Source organism: Taurulus bubalis (genome assembly GCF_910589615.1).
Source record: "Taurulus bubalis genome assembly, chromosome: 11".
NCBI classification, from domain to species: domain Eukaryota; kingdom Metazoa; phylum Chordata; class Actinopteri; order Perciformes; family Cottidae; genus Taurulus; species Taurulus bubalis.
The window spans coordinates 13,813,808-13,834,359 of NC_136599.1; the positions used below are offsets into that span (position 1 = coordinate 13,813,808).

General features: G+C 41.1%; 1 protein-coding gene across 1 annotated transcript in view; it reads left to right on the forward strand.

Annotated features, from left to right (window-relative positions):
• The window catches only part of LOC306743301 (chemokine-like protein TAFA-2), a gene marked incomplete at its 3' end in the record, with an annotated part of 68,947 nt that overhangs the window by 37,046 nt on the left and 11,349 nt on the right, over positions 1–20,552 (forward strand). Inside the window, exon 2 of the mRNA XM_079225805.1 lies at positions 931–1,031. Within this exon, the coding sequence (XP_079081931.1) occupies positions 932–1,031 (100 nt within the window). The 5' untranslated portion in view covers position 931. The remainder of the gene's footprint in view (positions 1–930; positions 1,032–20,552) is intronic.

Here is a 20,552-nt window from a genome sequence, read left to right on the forward strand (position 1 = left end):
CGGCCTTCTAGACTTGAGCTAAACATTCAACCAGAACACTATTGTTGTGCCTCAATGACTGTCTATGTACCACAATATAGCCTAATTAATAGACCTGTGTTTAAGATTTGACCAAGGTAGATTGATTGACATTTTGATTACAATGGTATTCAAAATCAAAAGCTGGGTAGAACGCGTGCCTGGAAAGCGCGTCTGGAAAGAACGCGACTAGAACGAACCCGCACCTGGAACGAATGCGCGCCTGGAACGCGTCTGGAACGAACACGCGTCTGGAACGAACACGCGCCTGGAACGAACACGCGTCTGGAACGAACACGCGTCTGGAACGAACTTGCGCTGGAAGGAACGAGCGCTGGAAGGAACGCGCCTCGGTCCAAAATCAGAATTTTTTTTTGCCGTGAGAAATTGGTTGTGTGGCGTGAGTGCGTGTGAAAACATGCAAAAGCATGTGTCACACGGCGAAACCGTGAGCGTTGGTAGCTCTGATAATATATACCTTCCAGGACCTTAAGCAAGTTGCGGCACCGCTCTCTCTCAGGCACATGCCTCAAAAACTAGCCTCTAAAGTAGTGGCAGCTCGCGGCACATGAGACGTGCCACCGGAAATGCTGCCTCTAAAGTAGTGGCAGCTTCCGGAACAGCGGCATCTCCCTCTGGCACCGCGGCACCTCCCTCCAGCACCGAGGAATGTGCCTCCAGCACTGTGGCAACTGAGCAGTGCCACAGGAAGTGCCTGTACAAGATGCTGGTGCCGCAATTTGAGCTTGCCCTCTCTTAGCTCCTCTCATCAGTGGGTGAATGATTCCTATGTAAAGCGTCTTTGAGTATTCAGAAAAAGCACTACATAAAATCAAAGTAGTAATGCACAGTATTTTGTTTTGTTTATGTGTTTTCTCATGGTGTATGTGTGTTTTTGTTTCTCTCTGGCAGAATGTGGGAACGAGGTCCTTGCATTTGCGGAGTAGGTGTGTGGAGCCTACTGCTGTCCCTCTGTCTGGCCACCCTCACACAGGCACACAGGAGTCACACGGGTAGGTAGATGTATGCCCAATTGTGTGTGTGTGTGTGTGTGTGTGTGTGTGTGTGTGTGTGTGTGTGTGTGTGTGTGTGTGTGTGTGTGTGTGTGTGTGTGTGTGTGTCTTTGTGCGCAACAGCACTCACAGTATTGGATCTATCGTGGTTTGCCATCGCAGGCAGCCTCTGCAGCCAATTTATTTTCACGTGTAAAGTTGAAGTGAATAGGCCGTGTGCCACCCGAGGGAATGCAGAGGTTGGATTCACAATGAAAAACAAAGCCACAGAGGCTGTTTGCCAGGAAGAACAAAAAAAGAAACTTTCTTAATAAAAGGAAAGGGGAACACGAGTTATCGAACATGAAATGTCTTCTCAGTTCAGGGGCTTTCAAGTCTTCGCCATCTCCATCAGAGAGGGGCGTTTTTCCGAAATGCCTGTAGGTTACAGCACACATGGTGAGCAATGAGCCTTATGGGTTAGAAATCCCTGGCTGCGTGATTCCCCTCCCATGTGATCCAAGTGGCTGAGTCACTGGCATGATTGAGCCCAGAGGCCTCTTACTACTTTCCAGTTCATTTCTCATGTGAAGGTTGGGTATCTAAGCCTGTCTGCTTCACAATCATAACCTGTGTGTACAACGGAAATTACCTTCCTCTGGAAAAAAAAGGCTCCATGAAAAAATGGCCATATTTGGAAAAAAAGACCATATTTCCCATAGCTTTTGACATACAATGAGACTTCCTTTTTATCGTTGCGAGCCACCTTCAAAATAAAAGCATCTCATCTTAACGCAGGTAAAACATATCATGCAACCAAAAACAAGAGCATTGATTGACAAACAGTTTCTAAAGCCAGAACACAACTTGGGTTACTCTATTGGCCGGCCGCCACTGTTCAATAGAGAGCACGACATACCTGCTACCTGTATATGAAAGCTAATATATGAGCTTTGTATGTACCTGATGTTGTGCTGCTACATACAATTGTTGGGTGAACATATAAATAGGAACTCCTTTGTGATTTTGGTGGCTCTTTATAATGAGTTTCATTACAATGTGATCATTTTGTCACTGTATATGGACATAAATATATACAGTAAAATGGTTCACCAACATTCAATGCTATCCAGCAACAAAATACTGACACTTACATACACATGTTTAGAGTCTAATGCAATCCACGAAGACTGCTGTGCAATAAAGTCTACTTTATTGATGCTTATAATGTTTTTTGACATGATTTTCTGCCCGCCCCTCCAAACATGTATATAATAGGGAGGACAACCTCCAAGTCTGCATTTTGGTGATGTCAACAAAGATGCAGATATTTGGTGCACCAGGGGTTTTAGAGGTTAATGTCTGTGTTAGAGACATGCTCGATAAGTTAGATAATTCAACACTACTCCTCCAGACGTGGAGCAAAAAGAAGACAGAACCAGGGATGTGACAAACATGCTAAAAAACACATATACAATGACAAAATAACCTAAGGATACCACCAAGACATGATGATAGTACATATTGTCTTTGGTTTGACTTCATATGGAAGGCAGTGATGGTTTGAAAATGTTACGCTCTGCTCTGCCTTTGGCTTTTCTGTCATGATTAAGTTGCGTGCACCAGATGCCCTTCATCTTTGTCATTGTTGTCTCACGTTACTGATGCTAAAGATATTTATATTGCAGTCAGCTTTTCAACATCTGGCTTGTACGGATGTTTCATTAGCAGATCAATTAAAGGAACAATTAAGTATGAGTCTGAGTCTCTTCTTCAATTCTTTAAAAAACAATGCAAGATCTGACAAAGTCCTTTGGCCTTCTGTGTGGAATTTGCTCATAATGTTATAACTTGAATTTGTGTGTATGCAGTATGTGTATGGCCTTGCTGTAATGCTATAGTACCTATAACCACGGTGTTGTGTGTTGTTTCTGTTTGTGTGTAAGATTGACCCTGCTGGGCATTATCTTCTCAAATCTCATTATCTTTTGACAAGTCAAGGGCAAACATGTTCATAGATGAAAGGATGGTGAAAAGACAGAGGGAGGACGGAGATGCTCTCTTGTTGTGGTGCATCACCAGACTTTCAGTGAAGTGCTGAGATATGCACAAAGCAACAAAAACACTGAATCCACAATGAGAGACATGAATGGCAAAGTCACAAGATAAGAAAAGGTTTAGCAGTTTTGTCTTCGTGTCGTTGAAGATTCTATCAAAGGTATTGTATCATAGTATCCTCTGATATAGCGGCAGTAATGGTAGTGTCGATATTTTAGTCTGACACGGCTGGATATGTGTGTGTGTGTGTGTGTGTGTGTGTGTGTGTGTGTGTGTGTGTGTGTGTGTGTGTGTGTGATTGGGCTTGTGTACCGCCTGTGTGCTCCCGTTAATGGGTGATTGATTGTAGAGTAAGTTGTAATCAGGGAGTTACAGCGTTATCCAGTTGCAAGTTGTCTGAGTGCGGAAAAACAGACGAGTAATCAGATAATTACTAAATACAATCCCTTAGGTCACTCCAAGGGTGACACTCTCACACATACGGTGCAAACATACATTGTCTCTTTCTCCTACACACTAACACGAACACACACACACATATATAAACTGTATATGCAGACATGTAAAGCAAAAAGCTAAGGGAGGGACTATTTGCTGCAATGACATCCCCCTCTCCTCATTTCTCTTACACAACTTAACTCTATTATGTTGCCCAGGTTACACCAAAAACACTATGTGTTTTTGCAATGTGTAAACTGTCTATATGTTACAAATCAAATTATTACAACGTGCACAAAACATGACTTGCAACATTAACTGTTCTGAGTCAGTCCCTTAAACTGTGACATAAATCGTTAAACTAGTTGTGCACCTGCCGCAGATTACAAGATGGTAGTGACTCAAGGTGTCACTGAAGAAATACAGTGTAAGAAACACACTGAAAAAAAAGACAGAGATCTGAGCTCGGTTTGTGTTTGTTGACCAGGTGTTATCTCTTCTTGGTACCAAAGGGTGAAGCCATGATCAAATGTCGGCTTCTTCAAACATCAGCCAAACAGCTGTCAGATATCCGCCTAATGTCTTGTCAAGAAACACAAGCAGAAAGGGCAAATTAATTAGGGTGTGGACTTTCAGTCTCTGTCTGTGCTGAAACCAGTCTTGAAGGTGGTTCAAGTCTTTCTTCTTGCTCTACTGTCTTTCATATGAGGTCCTAAAAAATATAATGTTCATTTTTTTTTTTTCTTTCCCTGCCCTAAGTCGGGAAGAATTGTGTTCTTCCCACCATCTTAAGAGGCATGTGCTGACAAGACAGCTGTGGCAACCTCGGGAGGAAAGTTGAGCAGGCTGAGAAGTGGCAAAAGAAGTCTCTGTGTGTGTATGCATGTGTGTGTGTGTGTGTGTGTGTGTGTGTGTGTGTGTGTGTGTGTGTGTGTGTGTGTGTGTGCGTGTGTGTGTGTGTGCGTGTGCGTGCGTGCGTGCGTGCGCTTGCCTAACTTCTGCTCACCTTTTATTCTCCAGATTTTTATCTCTCAGGTCAGAGCAGAATAAGATGCCTCTCTTTTGCCATCCGTGCCTCTCCATCTGTTAATCCATCCATCCTGTTGACTTTTTCTTTTATTCACAAGCTTTATTATACACATCACTACAGAACTGTGTGGAAATTACATGCTTTGTACCCTGCCCACAGAGCCCCAGCAATGAAGATATCTCATTTGTAGATAGGCCTTGGTTAAACGTCTCAGTGGCTTTGGCAATAGTCTTGGAGAAACAGCTTGGCTTGGATTTTGAAGTAAAGCAGAAACACGATTATGCTGATTACTTCACCACACGCTGTCAAGTCATTGATTCTCACTCTATAGGCTGCAATCTCCATACATCGCCATTGATTAGAGGCGGCTGTGAATTTAACTTACCCTGAAAGACATTCTCACTGCCAAGAAGGGGAAATAGAGATGTAAGGACAAAAGTGCATAGGATGCATGTGGTAATTCACTCTCACACAAGCTCAGATGGACATGTGCATTCAGTCAGGCATGCGCACAGGCCTGCAGTAAATGCACATGGAAAAGACACACACGGACACATGAAAACACACTTACATGTAGGCACACTCTAAGAGGTTCTCTAATGTGATGAGTGGCGACAGGCTGTCTGCCCTCCTTAAAGGATGCTGCATAGCAAAGCTGCACTCCATGCTCTGTCTACAACACAGCTTCATATGTGCTTGTGAAAAATTAAAGCTGAAAATGTGATTGAAAAGTGCTCAGACCCTGTGCACATTGGTACTGAACTCAAATGTGTATAATACACTCTGTGAAGCTCTTCATAAGAGATTTAATATGAAAGGTATGTCATATTTCTGCGTTTTAAAAAACACTGAACATTAGTTTTACTAAAATGTAGTATTTGTTGCAGAGTCACAATATGAAGATAAGCTATTACTATTCAGACAATAAAGCAGTTCATGAAGACAAATAGAACAGTAACTGCCTTAATTGAATGTTATCAACCTCAATACGAAGAGCAGCTAGGGTGTTAAAGTCCCACTAAAATGGCAATTAGATTTGTGAGTGGAGTCAAATGTGGAGAGGGGTTTGATTTACTCAAAAGTTAGAATCACTGTACTGCTTTACCCCTGTAGAGGACCATTCACCTCACTCAACACCTCCCTCACCTGCGTTTCTAGATCAAGTGACGGAGGCCGAGGAAAAAATACATACTCTCGTAAATCTTAGCAATGTTTGAACTGAAGAGATTTTTGATAGAGTTTATGGCATTGCAAAATATATTTGGTTAACATATATTTGACATACCAAGAGATAGCAAAAATAACACAGGGATCGATGTTTAGATTTCACTGTGTATTTAAAATGTATTACTTTTACCAAAGTGCAGCTGAGGCGCCCTACACAAAACACCCCAGGACAAGATTTGTTCATTTCATTAATAATGTACTGTGCATTTTTTAAAGCGTTTCACCATATAAAAAAAAAAAACACAGGCAACATTAACTAAATGTGATGTTACATTTGCCAAAATGCCATTTTAAAACCCCAGTAAAATATACAAAACACGGTACTCCTTCTGTGATGCAGTGCATTTACTCAAGTGTAGTACTTAAGTTAAATTTTGAGGTACTTGTATTGTACTGGAAGTGGTATTAACAATTTAAAAAGATAAAATGTATAAAATACTGTATATCAGTCACAAAGAACATTTACTTTTGCTGTATATTGTACTTATGAATGCAGGAAATGCAATTACATTACATTATATTTGATCACACTGGTTTCCACTCAAGAGTCGTGCTCTTTGTCCCATTGCTTCACAGCAGCCAAGGTACCTGTTAATTATGATCTGCCCATTTGTTCATCATTATGGGTGATATACAGCCCCCGGCTCTCTCCCTCCCTCTTCCTTTCTCCTTCGCTCCACTTCAATTGGTGTTGACAAATTCCAAGGAACTACATTTGCATAAACTCACCTTCTCCAATCAGTGTGTCCTTGATAACGGTTTTAACCATGATGTATTCAGGTATTAAGGTGCCAGGAGTGTATTTGATAACTGGCTACTAGCACTTTGGCCTTTAGTAGTCTATCACAAGATAATCCTCTGTGTTTATTCCTAGTCAGACATGTTTCCATCTCATATTCAAGGGATGAGGAGGTGAGAAATATATTCTAATGACTGCCTGTTTGCTAGAATATTGAACAAGAGGATCACAAAGCAGCCAAAATGGCTTCTCTATCAGAGGGGAGGGTGTGTATAAACGCTATTTTCCACCAATTGCAGAAAATGAATATCTATAAAAATAGAAAGGTGATGCAAGACAGCGAGATGCACTCAGATAGGAGTCAGTCGGATTCATGGTGTATGCCCAAAGAAACATGTTGAAAGATAAATAAAAGCGCACTGCAAGGGTGTGATTGTATCATTGATCTCCTGTACATCAAAGACAGAGAATCTAAGAATAAAAACGGAGAAATGGAAATGTGACATTTCTTAATGTTTAGAAATCCATGATCACAGAACAAATCTTTCCATTGATTCCATAAAAGATAATGATATGCCACATTAGAAGTTTCGCTGGAATAATGTTAATTATATTCCCCATCTTATTTCATCGTCATCTTACTATGCTCATATTTGATAGTTAGCACAAACCACAAAGTAAACAGTTGAGCCTGATGTCATTTCTGGAGATATTTAAACATGAACAAATTTTAATTTTGAGCTGATGATGGCATGAAGACAAGTCAGGTGATCTCCACAGTTACAATCCAGTTCATCCTCAGAGGGAAATTAATGTGTGAGCTAAATTGCACAATGGACATCCATTCAAAAGTTGTCGAGATATTTCACTCAAAACCACAAACGTCAAGGTTATAGTTAGAGGAGAAGTCAGGGGAGCACCAAAGTTTGTAGGATTCATTCATGATTCCCATAAATGTAATTACATGGCAATCCATATCATAGATGTTGAGATATTTCACGCATGAAAAGCGAAAAGTGAAAATGAAAAGTCAAGGAATAAAGTTAGAACAGTTCCTGCGAGGTATATTAATGCATGTGTCACGGTTTGGGTTTTTCTGGGTTCCTGTTTTATTGTGAAGTCCTTGTCTTGTGTGTCCTCTGTGTTCCTGCACTTCCTGCCCCTGTGATTGTCCGTGATTGTCTGTCTGCCCTGTTCCCTGATTGTGTATTCCCTTCACCTGTGCTGCCCTCATTGTTTTCCACCTGTGCCTCGTTACCTTCCTCTTGCATTTAAACCCTACCCAACCCTACTACGTACTACTGTGAGTAGACTGTGTTTGTCCTGTCAGAGCTTTTTTTTGTGCTCCTTGTTCCCGTCCGTTTTTTTATTTATTCCTGTTTTGATCCTGTTTGATTCCTTGGACCTTTTCCCCTCGGCCTGTTGGAGGCTTTTCCTTAGTTTTTGTAAATAAATATCATTTTTGAACTGTTGCTCTGGCGTTTGGGTCCCTCTCTTTGAACCTACATGTGACAGTATGTACCAAACTTCACGATAATCTATTGATCTACGTTCCACACATGTCCTTTTGAACTGTTGTATGAAAGTCCCTAAGGAACAGGTATTTTGGTAAAGCTGTAATTACTGCAAACAGTAAAGAAAGGATACAGGCAGAAGCCCATTATTATAACATCGTAATGACAAACCCGACAACTGACAATCTGAGAAAGATGTCAGAGGAAGGGATTTGCACTATATACCCATCAAAAAACGTTGAAAACCCTCAAGGGTTAACAATACAACATTTACAGTATGTGTCTGGGTGCTATGGTCACTGTCTTATGTGTTTGCAGTGATTTTAGTAAATGGAGAGCTTCCTCTGGCTGCACAGTGAGATTACCTCATTGGGGCCCTCTCATTGCATTCATTAGGGCTAATCGTTACCTGCTAGCTCACCAGCCAACCCCGCATAGACCCGCCTGGTACATCTGGATGTTTGTCTAAGTAAAACTTAAGCCTTTATTGACTCTATGCCTTTGGCTAAGTGTCTACATGGAACTAGAATGGTTACAACAGTAGTGTAGATTCACATTTCAGCTGAGGAACTTTGGGAGACACATTTAAGAAAGTAATGACTAATTAGCCTTGATTGCAGTTTTTATAAGTCATAAAGTAATTTACTTTCCATTGAATCCATATGTATTTAAGTCTTTGAGTCTCTCTATCCGTCCTCATTCCAGTACCGCCCCATTCCTCTCTTTTGCCCTCTGTTTCATATTCCCTCTTTCCTCCTCTTCCCAACTTTTACTTTATTTCACAGCTATTAAACCAGGAAATTTCAATCAGGTAGCACAGCGTGCATTTCTGCAAGGACAGGAGAGAAAGAGTGAACTTTTATTTAATGCAGCCTTTCTTTCTTTTCTCCTCTCCACCTCCATCTCGACTCTCTTTTCTTCCGCAGCTGAACTCAACCTTGCCTCTTTATAGTTTATGATTCAATTTCCAATTTGTCCTCCAGAGGAATTTGCCTAGTGGGTGGCGTAGCAGTTTTGTTCTCAAGTGTTTGTACAATACTCGCCTTTGGTATTCATAGTAACAGTCTTACGGATACATGCATTTGAATATTCAATTCTGTGTCTGCAATTCTTTAGGCTTTTATTTTACATGAAAGTCACATTGAGATGGGAATCGCTCTTTCAAGTAAGCTCTTGGCAAGAAAGGGGAGATGCTCTGAAATATGTATAACCAATACATACCATTTCCCTTTATTAGAGTCAAGGATGACCAGCGAACCTTATTTTGGGACTTGAAGGTTGTTCATCGCACCCCACAGACAGAAAACAACAGTGTTGAGCTCAAACTACCAAAGAAAGTTCCTTGCTGCAGGGTTTAAATTGCACTGGGTTTAAACTCCCAGAGAAGAAAATACAAATCAAACTAAATAGAACTTTAAGAAAAAGGCTTGTTAATTTAGTTAATTTCATGTTTCACCAAAACTGTAAGCTATCTATCAAGCTATCCTAACTATTTACTTAACACTATGATTTATTAATATTGTTAATTATAAAAATTATAATAATATTAATACATTATACAAATTGTCAATATTTGTGTTTTTGAGGTATGGAATATACCCAGTAATATTTGTAAAATAGGATATCTGCGCAAAATGTATGCTTTTCCTGCTTGTCCTCTCCGCCCGTGCACCTCTTTGCTGCACCGTGCACTTGCTGGGGCCGAATCGATTTGGCCCAAGAAAGACGGGTCTAATAAGCAGTTTAGCCAATCACTGATTAAAGATATTAATGAGTGACATACAATTTTGCCAATCAGCATCCTTTTATATTGAAGGCGGCTCGCCAAGTTTAACCTTTTGAGCCCAGAGTCCCCCCCTAGGGGGGGGTGGGGGGGGGGGGAGCCCTTCTAGAGGCCTTAGTGAGGTCTGTTCAAGTAGTCGTAAGAACCCCAAATGAGTTATAATACTTGTGTTATTTTAGATAATTTCAGAATTTATTTTGTGAAAAAAACGTATATTTAAAAAAACAAAACACTTTTATAACATATCTTGATCATAACTATGAACATCCAGCATGATATGAGCAAGATTTCCCAAAAAGGCCTTCTCGAGCCGCCCCCAATTTTTTCCAGATGCATGCTTTAAGGCCTAAACAACAACCTACAGAGTTGTAAGACCCCTATTTGTAAAGAGAATGGCCTAAAGAATCGGAATCTGCAAGAAATCACAATAAAACAAAGCCTTGGGGTGTGACGAAGAAGTTTTAGTCAAGAAACTGTGTCGTTCGGTTCGAAAATGTAACGGTTGTAACCTTTATGCCTAAACATGCTCGGATTGGGGCATGCTGGGTATTATTCTTTGCATAATTTTCCGCTTAAGACGTGTGACGCGTTCTAAGAAACCTCCCACGACCTCGGAATCGAAAATGTCGAAGGAAGTAGAAAAAGAACAGTACGGCCGCATTTAGATTGTTCACGTACTAATATACTACACACAAGGATATATCATGCTTTATTATTAGACTCATTAATATACTGAATTGGATTAATAAGATGTCCTTAGTATGCCTTAGTGTTGGAATAAATGTTAAATATTTAACTGCAAAGTAGTAATGTGTGTTTGATACTTTTTTTGCATTGAATCATACTGGGAAGTTTGCTGAAATTGATTTGATGGCCCTACCAAAAAAAAAAAAAAACAGCCACTGCTTGGTTGCAAATTTACTGCATCATATAGGCTTATAGGCTTGCTCAATAGGCTTTACAATATGTACAGGATAAGAGGGAGTACATTGCATTATAGAGCTAACACAGCGCCCAATTCTGCTCACATGCAATGCTATATTAAAACCAATAAGCATTGCAAAAAGTAGTAAAAAGAGTAAAACAAAAATGTAGAGGTGTATATTCTATTAATTCAGTTATTGTTTATTATTTGTAATGTAAAAATATTGTTCTATAATTTGTGAACAGTCAAGTTCTAAGCACATCAAAGCCTTTTTGCTCTGCCTCCTTGGGGGCCAATTGACCCCGTTTCCCTCCTATTTCATTCCCAATATACACAGTTTCTGATTCCCATTCTCAGGAGATTCTGCAAATGACCAGATGTTTGGCAAGGAAACAAATGGCTGGATGTTACCTTTTGAACCATTTAGGATATTTCAGACAGGCTTTGAGGAGAGGCAGGCATCCATTAAAAGCTTTTGTTTTGTGTATATTTGTACACAAGAATATTTTGGATGGATTAGTGCCACTACATTGTGTATCATGACCCAGCAACATTCTTTCTTTAGGGATCTCAAGTGTTGCCTGTCTTCTGTTGGCTGAATCTAAAACAGAACAGCCTGATTTCTGGGTTTTCCCAGTAGAGCTGGCACACTTGGCACTATGTGAATAATGCATGGAACATATTATCCTATACAGGAACTTCATATATACACAATGTTGGAAAAATGTAGCCATATATGTTCATACCTTTATTTTCCAAAACAATCCATTATAAGCAGACCTTGAGTAGAGTTTCCATTAGGTTCAAGCAGAAATAATGGACCGTCACTTTCTAAATTTTACAAAAATGTGTAAAATGGAAATGCTAGAAAATACAATAAATACCAAATCTGAGCCAAAAGATGTCAAATTGGCACCAGTCGTGATTGCCTCAATACAAATATGATTGGGGGAAATTTTGCTATTTGGTTAGGCATTGTTAATCATCCCAGAGTATGGTCTTTAATGTAGTATTTAGTGGATTAGCAGTCCCTCTATCGTGGTGGGTTTACTGCTTATGTTGATATAGCACACAGTATGCATATGATTGTGCTTCTGTGTGCATGCACTGTGGAGAGCAGCTTTAGTATTCTTTACAGCAGCTCCAGAGCAATGCACTGATGGATGGGGTGCTCTTTACTTTACTGATGTACTGTGATCAATGCTGATGCGAGAGAGAGAGAGAGAAAGAGAGAGAGAGAGAGAGAGAGAGAGAGAGAGAGAGAGAGAGAGAGAGAGAGAGAGAGAGAATGTGCTGCCTCTGCAAATCTCTCTCTTTCACCATCTCCCTCTCTGCCAGTCTTTTTGCATTAATCCTCTCCTCTCTCGGTAAGTTTCCCACTCTGTTGATCCTGCCATCTGCATATGCTGCATTCTCACCAGCATCATCGCTTTAACTGATATGACACAGTGTTTCCTTGCATAGCATATGCTGCACAGGGCAACTTTCAGCAGATTACTAGATTAAAGATTAAGCACAGGAAGTTTAGTGTGTGAGTAAGTGTGTGTTTTTGCACATCCGTTTCCAGCACAGGTCTTTTAAAAGGACACAAACATGTTTGTCTAAATGTCCCGCCTGGCCTCTCATGTTGCCTAAATGTTGTTAAGAGGCTTTTCTTTTTCGTCTCTTGCTGTTGTGAGTTAAATAAAACAGCAGTAATGCAGCTTCACTAATCCTCTCACACAACTAATCCTTGCAGAACACCACTGTAAATACTCTGTGGGCTGCATTAAGGTACAAATCACTCAATCCCTCACTGAGCGTTTTATGCCTATTTTCGTTCAGATTAATAGAAATTCTTCTATTTTTCATCTAAGAGATGTTCCGGAAATAACTGGGATTCCTCTTGGATGTTTGACATTTTCTATGTGTCTTGTGTGTGTATTATTGTACTAAAGTGTGCTTTAGCCAGCACATATAGTACTCACTGGGACAAAGAATACAAGAAGACTGTGTGAAAGAAGGTCGTGGAAATTAATTTGACATGGACTGTATAGTCACCTCTTTACACAAACATCACAGTTCTGTAGAAGCCATTCCTTTGAGGATTGTGTGGGCTGCTTTAAACTGTGCAATGTATCATAAAGGAGGTTGATCATGATTTACGTTCGCACTCCTTTCAAATAGGAAGATCAGCTCTGCTCTTCAGATCCTCACTTTGACCAATACCCACCATTCACACATTTTATTTAGCTCAATTTGTGATTTGTTTCATGTTTCACTGTAATTAACCTTAATTAACTAATTATTCTGCATGTTGTACAGTGGCCTTGCTCTCTGCCAACAAATGTGCTTTGTCGTTATTCTACTAGACAAACAAATATGTTCTGAAAAACTACCTTGTGGTCTTTGGCTCAAGTTGGGTTGCCTGCCAAACATGTAACTACAAAGACATGTGAAATGCAAGGTAACCTAATTAATCAGGGAATGCATTCTTTATAAATAAGGAAAAGACTAATCTTCAAAGTTTTAATAACTAACTAAATTAGGAAACAATCAAAATCATTGGATCTCCTGAAGCAAAGTTTGCAGATTGTACCTTCCAGAAAAATAATACAAATATTGTTATTTAGACAACAGAAGGGACTGTGAAATGTGTATCAAATAAATAAGTGCTTTGGTATTTATTTGGTCTGCCACTGAGTTCTTTAATATCTCCCCTTTTGGCTCGACAGTGAATACAAGCTGCCTGAAGCAAATACAGAATATGTGCTGTACTGCTACAGCTTTGGTGTGATTTCTTAAAACGAAAACTAAATGTTTCCATCCTCCGATGTTGTCACCCTGTGATAACCACAGGGGGGCTTTAACGCCTCTGCACATTTACACAGGTGTTTTCAATCATCCTGGCTAATTATACCTCTAATTAGAGGTTTAGAAATGATGTGATGTCCACATACTGAAAAGAATAATAAGTTGTCCTTCCAAAATATACCTTTTCGAAGGCAGACATATTGACTTGTCATAGCAGGAAAAGCAGGTAAGACTGATTTTGTTTATGTTGGCTCTGTTTCATTAAATCTTCAAGTACGCCATACCAGTGAGCTAGCACAGTGGTTCCTCAACCTTTTGTATGTCATTAAAATTGACACTAATTAGACCTCCAGGAATTTTGTTGTATTTTGATTAAAGTATATGAAACCCAAGACCAAAATAGTCATACATTTTTGCTTTTGGATGCAATAGAGAAATCAAATTATTTCCTTTTTTGCTGGGAACCATCTGGAGCGCCCTTAAAGACTGCTGCAGGTCCACAGACCACGCTTTGAAAACCTCTGAGCTAACACACATACAAGACCAGGACCCTTGGCTCACCTAAATGGAATGTGGCCGTTTCAATTTCATCACCTGTGCTTTTTTAGCTATGACATGTCAAAATGGTCTATGGGTGCAACAAAAAACAACTGGAGAATGAAGGAGTTCTCAATCAAGAGCAATTTGTAAATGCCTGCACATTCCCAAGAAGAGGTTTAATCAAGGAACATACGTGAAAACTGTGTGTAGGTGTGAGGTTTACAGCCAATGGAAAGACGATGGTAAATGGTGCTGCTTGATGAACGAAGCCAATCACTGAAAGTATTTACAATATAACCACAGATGAAAAAAAACATAATTATGGTGATGTCATACCAGATTTGCTTTACAAAATCTACTTGCGTTGTTGCAAAAAGCATTGGAAAGCAAAGTTACAGTTTAACCCAAATCATGATCTTTTCTGTACTTTTGTTTCAATTTAAAACTTTGTTCAAACTGGGATGTGTAGCTAGGTGCCCATTTTGCCCCTGATAACATTCAAAACAGGTGCCCAGTATCTCAAACTGGTTGGACAGTGGAAAGCCTAGCGATTTTGTTTGTACAAGTTCAATTTAGATTGAATTCAAAGTGAATGATGTGGGTACATTTGTGAGTGGAAGCAAAACAGTGCTATCGAAATGAATGTGGAAAAAATGTGTGTGTGCATCGCAAAGGTTACAGTAATTACAATATATCTACCGATGTCAATGTAAACATTCAAAGCCTGTGAATGTGGAGAAAATTTGTGGAAAATAAAATGTAGATTTCTGTAATTAACAATGATCTGCTTAAATAATGAATAAAGCATCTCGTCTTGTGTTGTAGTAGTTTTGTGGAATGTCAAAACAATAAGTTTCAGGGACAGATTTTTCAATCAAAAGATGAATATGCAATATGCAGAACACAGAGGTCCAAATTAATTTGACGAAATGGCACCGATGCACAGTAGGTGCTTCTCTAGACTAAGTTTTCGGGGTAATTTTGAATGTTGCAGCATACACACTTATGGCTTAAGTTTTATCCTGCTGCGTGCTAATAGCCCTACGATGGTGGTTATTCAGTTTCCTTCCCACAGAGCCCTAACAGGGACTAACCACCCCTCCAACACAAACTCTCCTCTTTTTTCACACCATTTACAGTCAGAGCAGGTTATGCTTTTTCCCCTCTCCCTCTCTCTCTCTCTTTTTCTCATTCCATCTCTTTGCCTTCATCTTGCTCCTTCTCTCTTTACATCTTTCCACCTCTGGCTCCGCTGCCAGCCAGCCTCAGACACACCAGGGTGTTCCTTTCATTTGCTAGTGAGGGATGGGATGAGAGAGCGAGGCAAGAGAGGAGAGGAGTGGAAGGATGTAATGATCTGTCCTGATGAATGCAGTTGGAGAGAAAGTGCTGACGCAATGGAAGAGAGCCCTTTAGACAAGATGGGCTTAATGCACCAATCACAGAGCTCATCAGATCACCTGTCAGTGTTCAATGGCCAATGAAGCCATTTGAAATATGAACTAAGCACCTTTATCAAATAAATTGATTGAGTAATTATAATCCAAGGGATGAGCATTAAGTTGTTTGTTGCTCATGTCAGATATTAAACATTAACGTTTTAAGAACTTATCATTTGAAGAGGATAATACAATGATGCATGTGTATCTACAGTGAACGCCATGAGCTTTACTAATGACATCAAATGTGCTCAATCTCTACAGGTCTGATTAAACATTAGGGAGAGAAATTGGCAATTAATTGTTAAGGTGTAGAGACAATGCGCAGCACAGTTAATGTAGGACTGCAATTTTAACTAACCAGGAGAAAAAATTCCTAACTTTAGGGAAAATGTTCTCCTCTAAGATGCCAGTAAGGGCAGTTCAATCAGGAGAGATAGTGAATGATTAGTAGTTAACGTTTATTATGCCAGATGATGCGTTCATGAGTTATACAGAATTTGTTTGGCGCTTGAACTCAACGAGGAGATTTGAGATCGCGCTGTGTTCGCCCTGAGCGGCAGCAATCTGTAGATCCCCCCGAGGCGCTGGAGGTTCTGCTGGGGTTGCTGGAGATGCAGATGGGGTGCTGAATCTGAGAAGGCAGATGGTGCTGGGACAGCAGCAGGACGTTAGAAGCGGGGATACAGCACATTTAAAGGAGACGGCAACAAGCTGATAGGCTAACAAAGAGGGCGTGACTCTGCACTGTTGGCTGAGGGCGCCCAGCTGATAGAGTCCAGTGTTTCCCCGAGGGGGGGCGGCGACACCGACAACAAACACTTAAAGCAGTGGTTCTCAAACTTGTAAACTTGTTCTCAAACTGTAAATAACATAATTGTGTGACTCCATCTGTGCTTTTATAAGTAACAGAATAAAGAAAATTGCAATCACTTTCAAGTAAATCAGATTGCTCCATCAGCCAATTGTTTTATTGCAATCACTTAGAACAATGAAAATAAAGTTCTATCTGTGCAAAAAATAACTAATATTTAGTTACTACTAAATAGCTCATTGTGGAAAACAATAAGCTATTTATTTTTTTGCCAAACAAAACAGAATGAGTGCAGATGTGTGAGCCATCAGGTTGTATCAGTATTAGCGGAGCAGTGAGCTGCTTTCATCCACACATCTTTTTAAAACGTGGTTGTAGGTTTGATACAATTCATGCTCAACGTTGAGCTGAGATCTGTTTTCTGTTTTGAGAGACGCAGCAGCAGAAAGGACGACTTAAGGCAAAACGGCAAAAAATGGCGAGTCGCGCATGCGCAAGCGTAACCTGTTAACGGCGTACCGTAACCATTTACCCGAAAGTACAGGCATTTCTCCATGTATTTATTAATGACTTCGTTTTATGTCTGTGTACTTTGCACTTTTGTAATATGTGAAGCCAGCAGCTCATTCATTGTCGGGTACAAGACACAAACACTTTGTCTCTTTCACTTGGAGCAGAGGAGCTACTCCGGTGCTCCTCACAGGAGAGCTGCTGTTGCATCTTCACCCTGGGAGCGTTTAAAACGCAGATATAGATGTCTGCTTTTCACGCAACATATTTTGCGATGCTCCTGTCCGCTGGTGTGTGCTCAGTGCTCACCTGTGTGTGTGCTCGCACGTGTCTTTGCGCATCGGGGTGGAACTCCGCCGTGCGTTATACAGAGAGCAGAGGAGAAGTGTTAACGCGACCATGTAGAGACAGAAATGACAAGCCGTCGTGTGGATAAGATCAATAAAATATGTCTGTTTAGTTTGTTTAATAACAGAACAAGGTGTAGACCTGTTCTATTGGAAAGAGAACCTTAAATGACGACTTGTGATCTGGCGCTATTGAGAAAATTACAGGGTTGCGGGGGGTTTCTTCAGGGGGGCGCCCCGCCCCGCCCCCCTATTATAACGGTAGGGGAAACACTGGAGTCTATGACTCTTCTGACAGTGATGCTGGTGAGGGAGCAGTACGAGTCAGAGGTCTACGAGCCAAGCGTGAGGGGATGGTCTTCCTGTCTGGATTTACGCTAGAGCTTAATTTGTATTATCTTTTGATCACATATTTTCAGTAGAATAAGTTCGTTTACAATCATGAATATGAGAAGAGAGCAAATATCAAGTGCATATCAATTAATGAGAAGCATAAGGGTGCTGCCATGGATAAAGGGTTAAGACGACGACCATGACCTGCATCGTCCACGAGCTAAAAAATATAGCAGCAGCCGTATTTGTGCGTTCCTGAGACATCAGTTCCATCCTTGAGAAGGTTGTCAGCAGCTGCCTATGAAAGTGATTTGCCATATTTTCATCTTTCCAGTGCTAAGTCACACCGGAAAGTGGCACGGTGAAGGCCTTTCATGCATCCTCGTTAAACATCTGATGCTGGAGGTTTGGTGACTGCTTGTGGGGCCTTGGTCAAGGCAAAATACAAAATACAAAGCTTTTCAAATCCTCACCAGTGTATCATCATCATCATCCTTTGTCTTTGCGTCACATTTTGGATCGTTTCACTCCGTTTCCAAAGATGCTGTGAAAATCATTAGATAAGAAGATCGACAAATACCGACGCTAGGTCACGTCCCTTGGCGTCTGTACCCACGCACAAGGCACCCTATATCGTCCATATGAGACGCACAATGGCTTTCAAGTACAATGTAAACCAAATCAACAAAGGACTTTCATCCAGGACACAGGTGTAAGAGAGCCTCTTCGAGACTAAGTTACGTTAGTGATGTTTGTTATCCACACGTATGTTGCATTGTTTACGTTTTACATAAGTAACGAGTTGTCGGTATGCCACGAGTTGGAATGAGAACGTGTTGCAGTTAACTGGTGCTGTGTGCTGTAACATAATATGAGACTGTCCAGTCTCTCACAAAGAGTAAACATGGTGGTAGCAGAGCCATTTATCTTGATCTGTGAAAGGACGCCTCTACAACAGAGTGACATAAACAACGGCCATAACTCACACACATACACACACATACAGTATGCACTCAAGCACACAAACACGTGGCAACCTGTTAAAATGAAATACAGAGAGCTTGAAGTTTACGAGTGTCCGTCCTCATTCCTTTGACAGGCAAAGAATTCCAACAGAATGAAATCATCATCAACATGGCTGCAGTGCTATAGATCTCTCTGCTCCTCTCTGTTCGCTGACTGACAAAGAGAAAACCGGAGGAGGGGTTGTTGTTTGGACGGAACTCAATCATTGTGTTTCTGTGTCTATACTGGTTTGCCAGAATGACACAGAGAAAGAGAGAACAGAGACTGAAAAGCAGAGAAAGAAAGAGAGAGACACCAGCTTCAGTCGGAGAAATGCAAAGAGCCATGGCTCTGAGCTCCCCTACAACTACGCACATTAGAACATGTAGGAGGGGATAGAAGATGTAAATACTCCTGTGGCTGGATAGGTTTCTGAATTCGGAGAGAGCGTGGGAGGGGAAAAAGGGAGACCGCAATACAGATGAAGGAGACCTGGACATCCCCCAAGAGCTTGTGAAATGTCACCTCCAGTCCACAGTTAACAATTAACACGGCTTAGAACACGAAAGCCTCATGCGCAAGCACAAATGCGCACACATGCCGCCACAGGTTAATGGCAGAGTGGTAATGCTGTGTTAATACATCTGAGCATATTAACAATTTATACCCAATTCACCGCCCTAATATCTCGCCGGGAGCACAGATTAGTACAACTCGTCTGCTGTGGGGTGGTATAGAGATGGTGGTGGCGGGGTTGCTGCTCTGTCATGACATGCCGTGTGTCACCAGACCCGTCCTGTTGCATGAACTAAAATAGTGTATGATGTAGCAGAAAGACTGTGGGAGAGATAGTGCTGCATATTAAAACTGCATGGAGATCAGTGACGGAGAACCAGAGGCATGGTTTTGGGTAGGAGACAATCTGGCACAAGCTGGTGTCAAATCAGTGAAGATGATAGTACAGGGAGGGGTGCGTGGTGGTGGCGTAGCGTTTTACAGATGAAGTGGTTCAGCAGGCAGCTCGTCACATCCTTAATGACACAATTGTCACTTTGTTAGGGTGAAAAAGAGACAGGAACAGTGACCGGTATTTGAGGCTGGTTTTTGTTTTCTGGCTGACGAGTGTTTATAAATGGGTTGGGTGATTTTTGGCATATTCTCAGACAGCGACGATCCCCTCAGTGTGGACGTCCACGGCATTTAGTTTCCCTTTTCAGACCGAAATTCCAATGAGCCAGATACAAGTGTTTCTTTCTCTCCCTTTCACTCCCTATTTATGTCACATTGTCACACGGTAAGGAAACAGTTTCCAATTGTGGTCAGTCACACCTTCAGGGTCGCTGCGCTGAGGGAAGGTGTGTGATGACAGGCAGCGTGCCTGAATACGCTGTGTGGAGCGGCTTCTACTTGCTGTATGCACCCACCTTCTCAAGCAGAGGCAGTGCTGTAGCTGTTTTAGTTTTGATTGACTTCCTCAACACTTTTGGTACACAAATGCTGGATATCACATTATTATTAGCTACTTCAGCTTTCATTCACATATCACCATGATGCTCACGTAGCATCCCCCACACTAGCATAACGAACGACAACACAACGTCACTTCCTCCCTAAAATGAGATGAGGAATGAAAAGGTTTTGACCACAAAATCGTGATAATTTCTAGTAGTAGTATTTCTAGAAAAATGACGGAGAAAAGACGGACAGAAGCAGCGAGAGCACTTCTTTACATCGGTGGCTGCGTGTCATCCTCCACCTGCTTCCAACCGACCGGCAGTCAGTTTTATAGTCCCGTATGTGCGTCCCGTACGTGTATGGCGGTTGCTATGCAACCGCCATACACGTACGGGACTATTTTCTCTGTTGCTGAAATGCGATACACAACGTTTGGTGGCTACAACTATTTTGTGCTGAAAGGGAGCTTACTATTACTATTTATAAAGTCGCAGGTACCCGTATTATAAAAGCAATAAGGTACTCGAGGCAGTACTGTGTCTACAATAATGTACAGTTCAAGGGTTTGCCGGCTAACAACTCCCTTGAACAG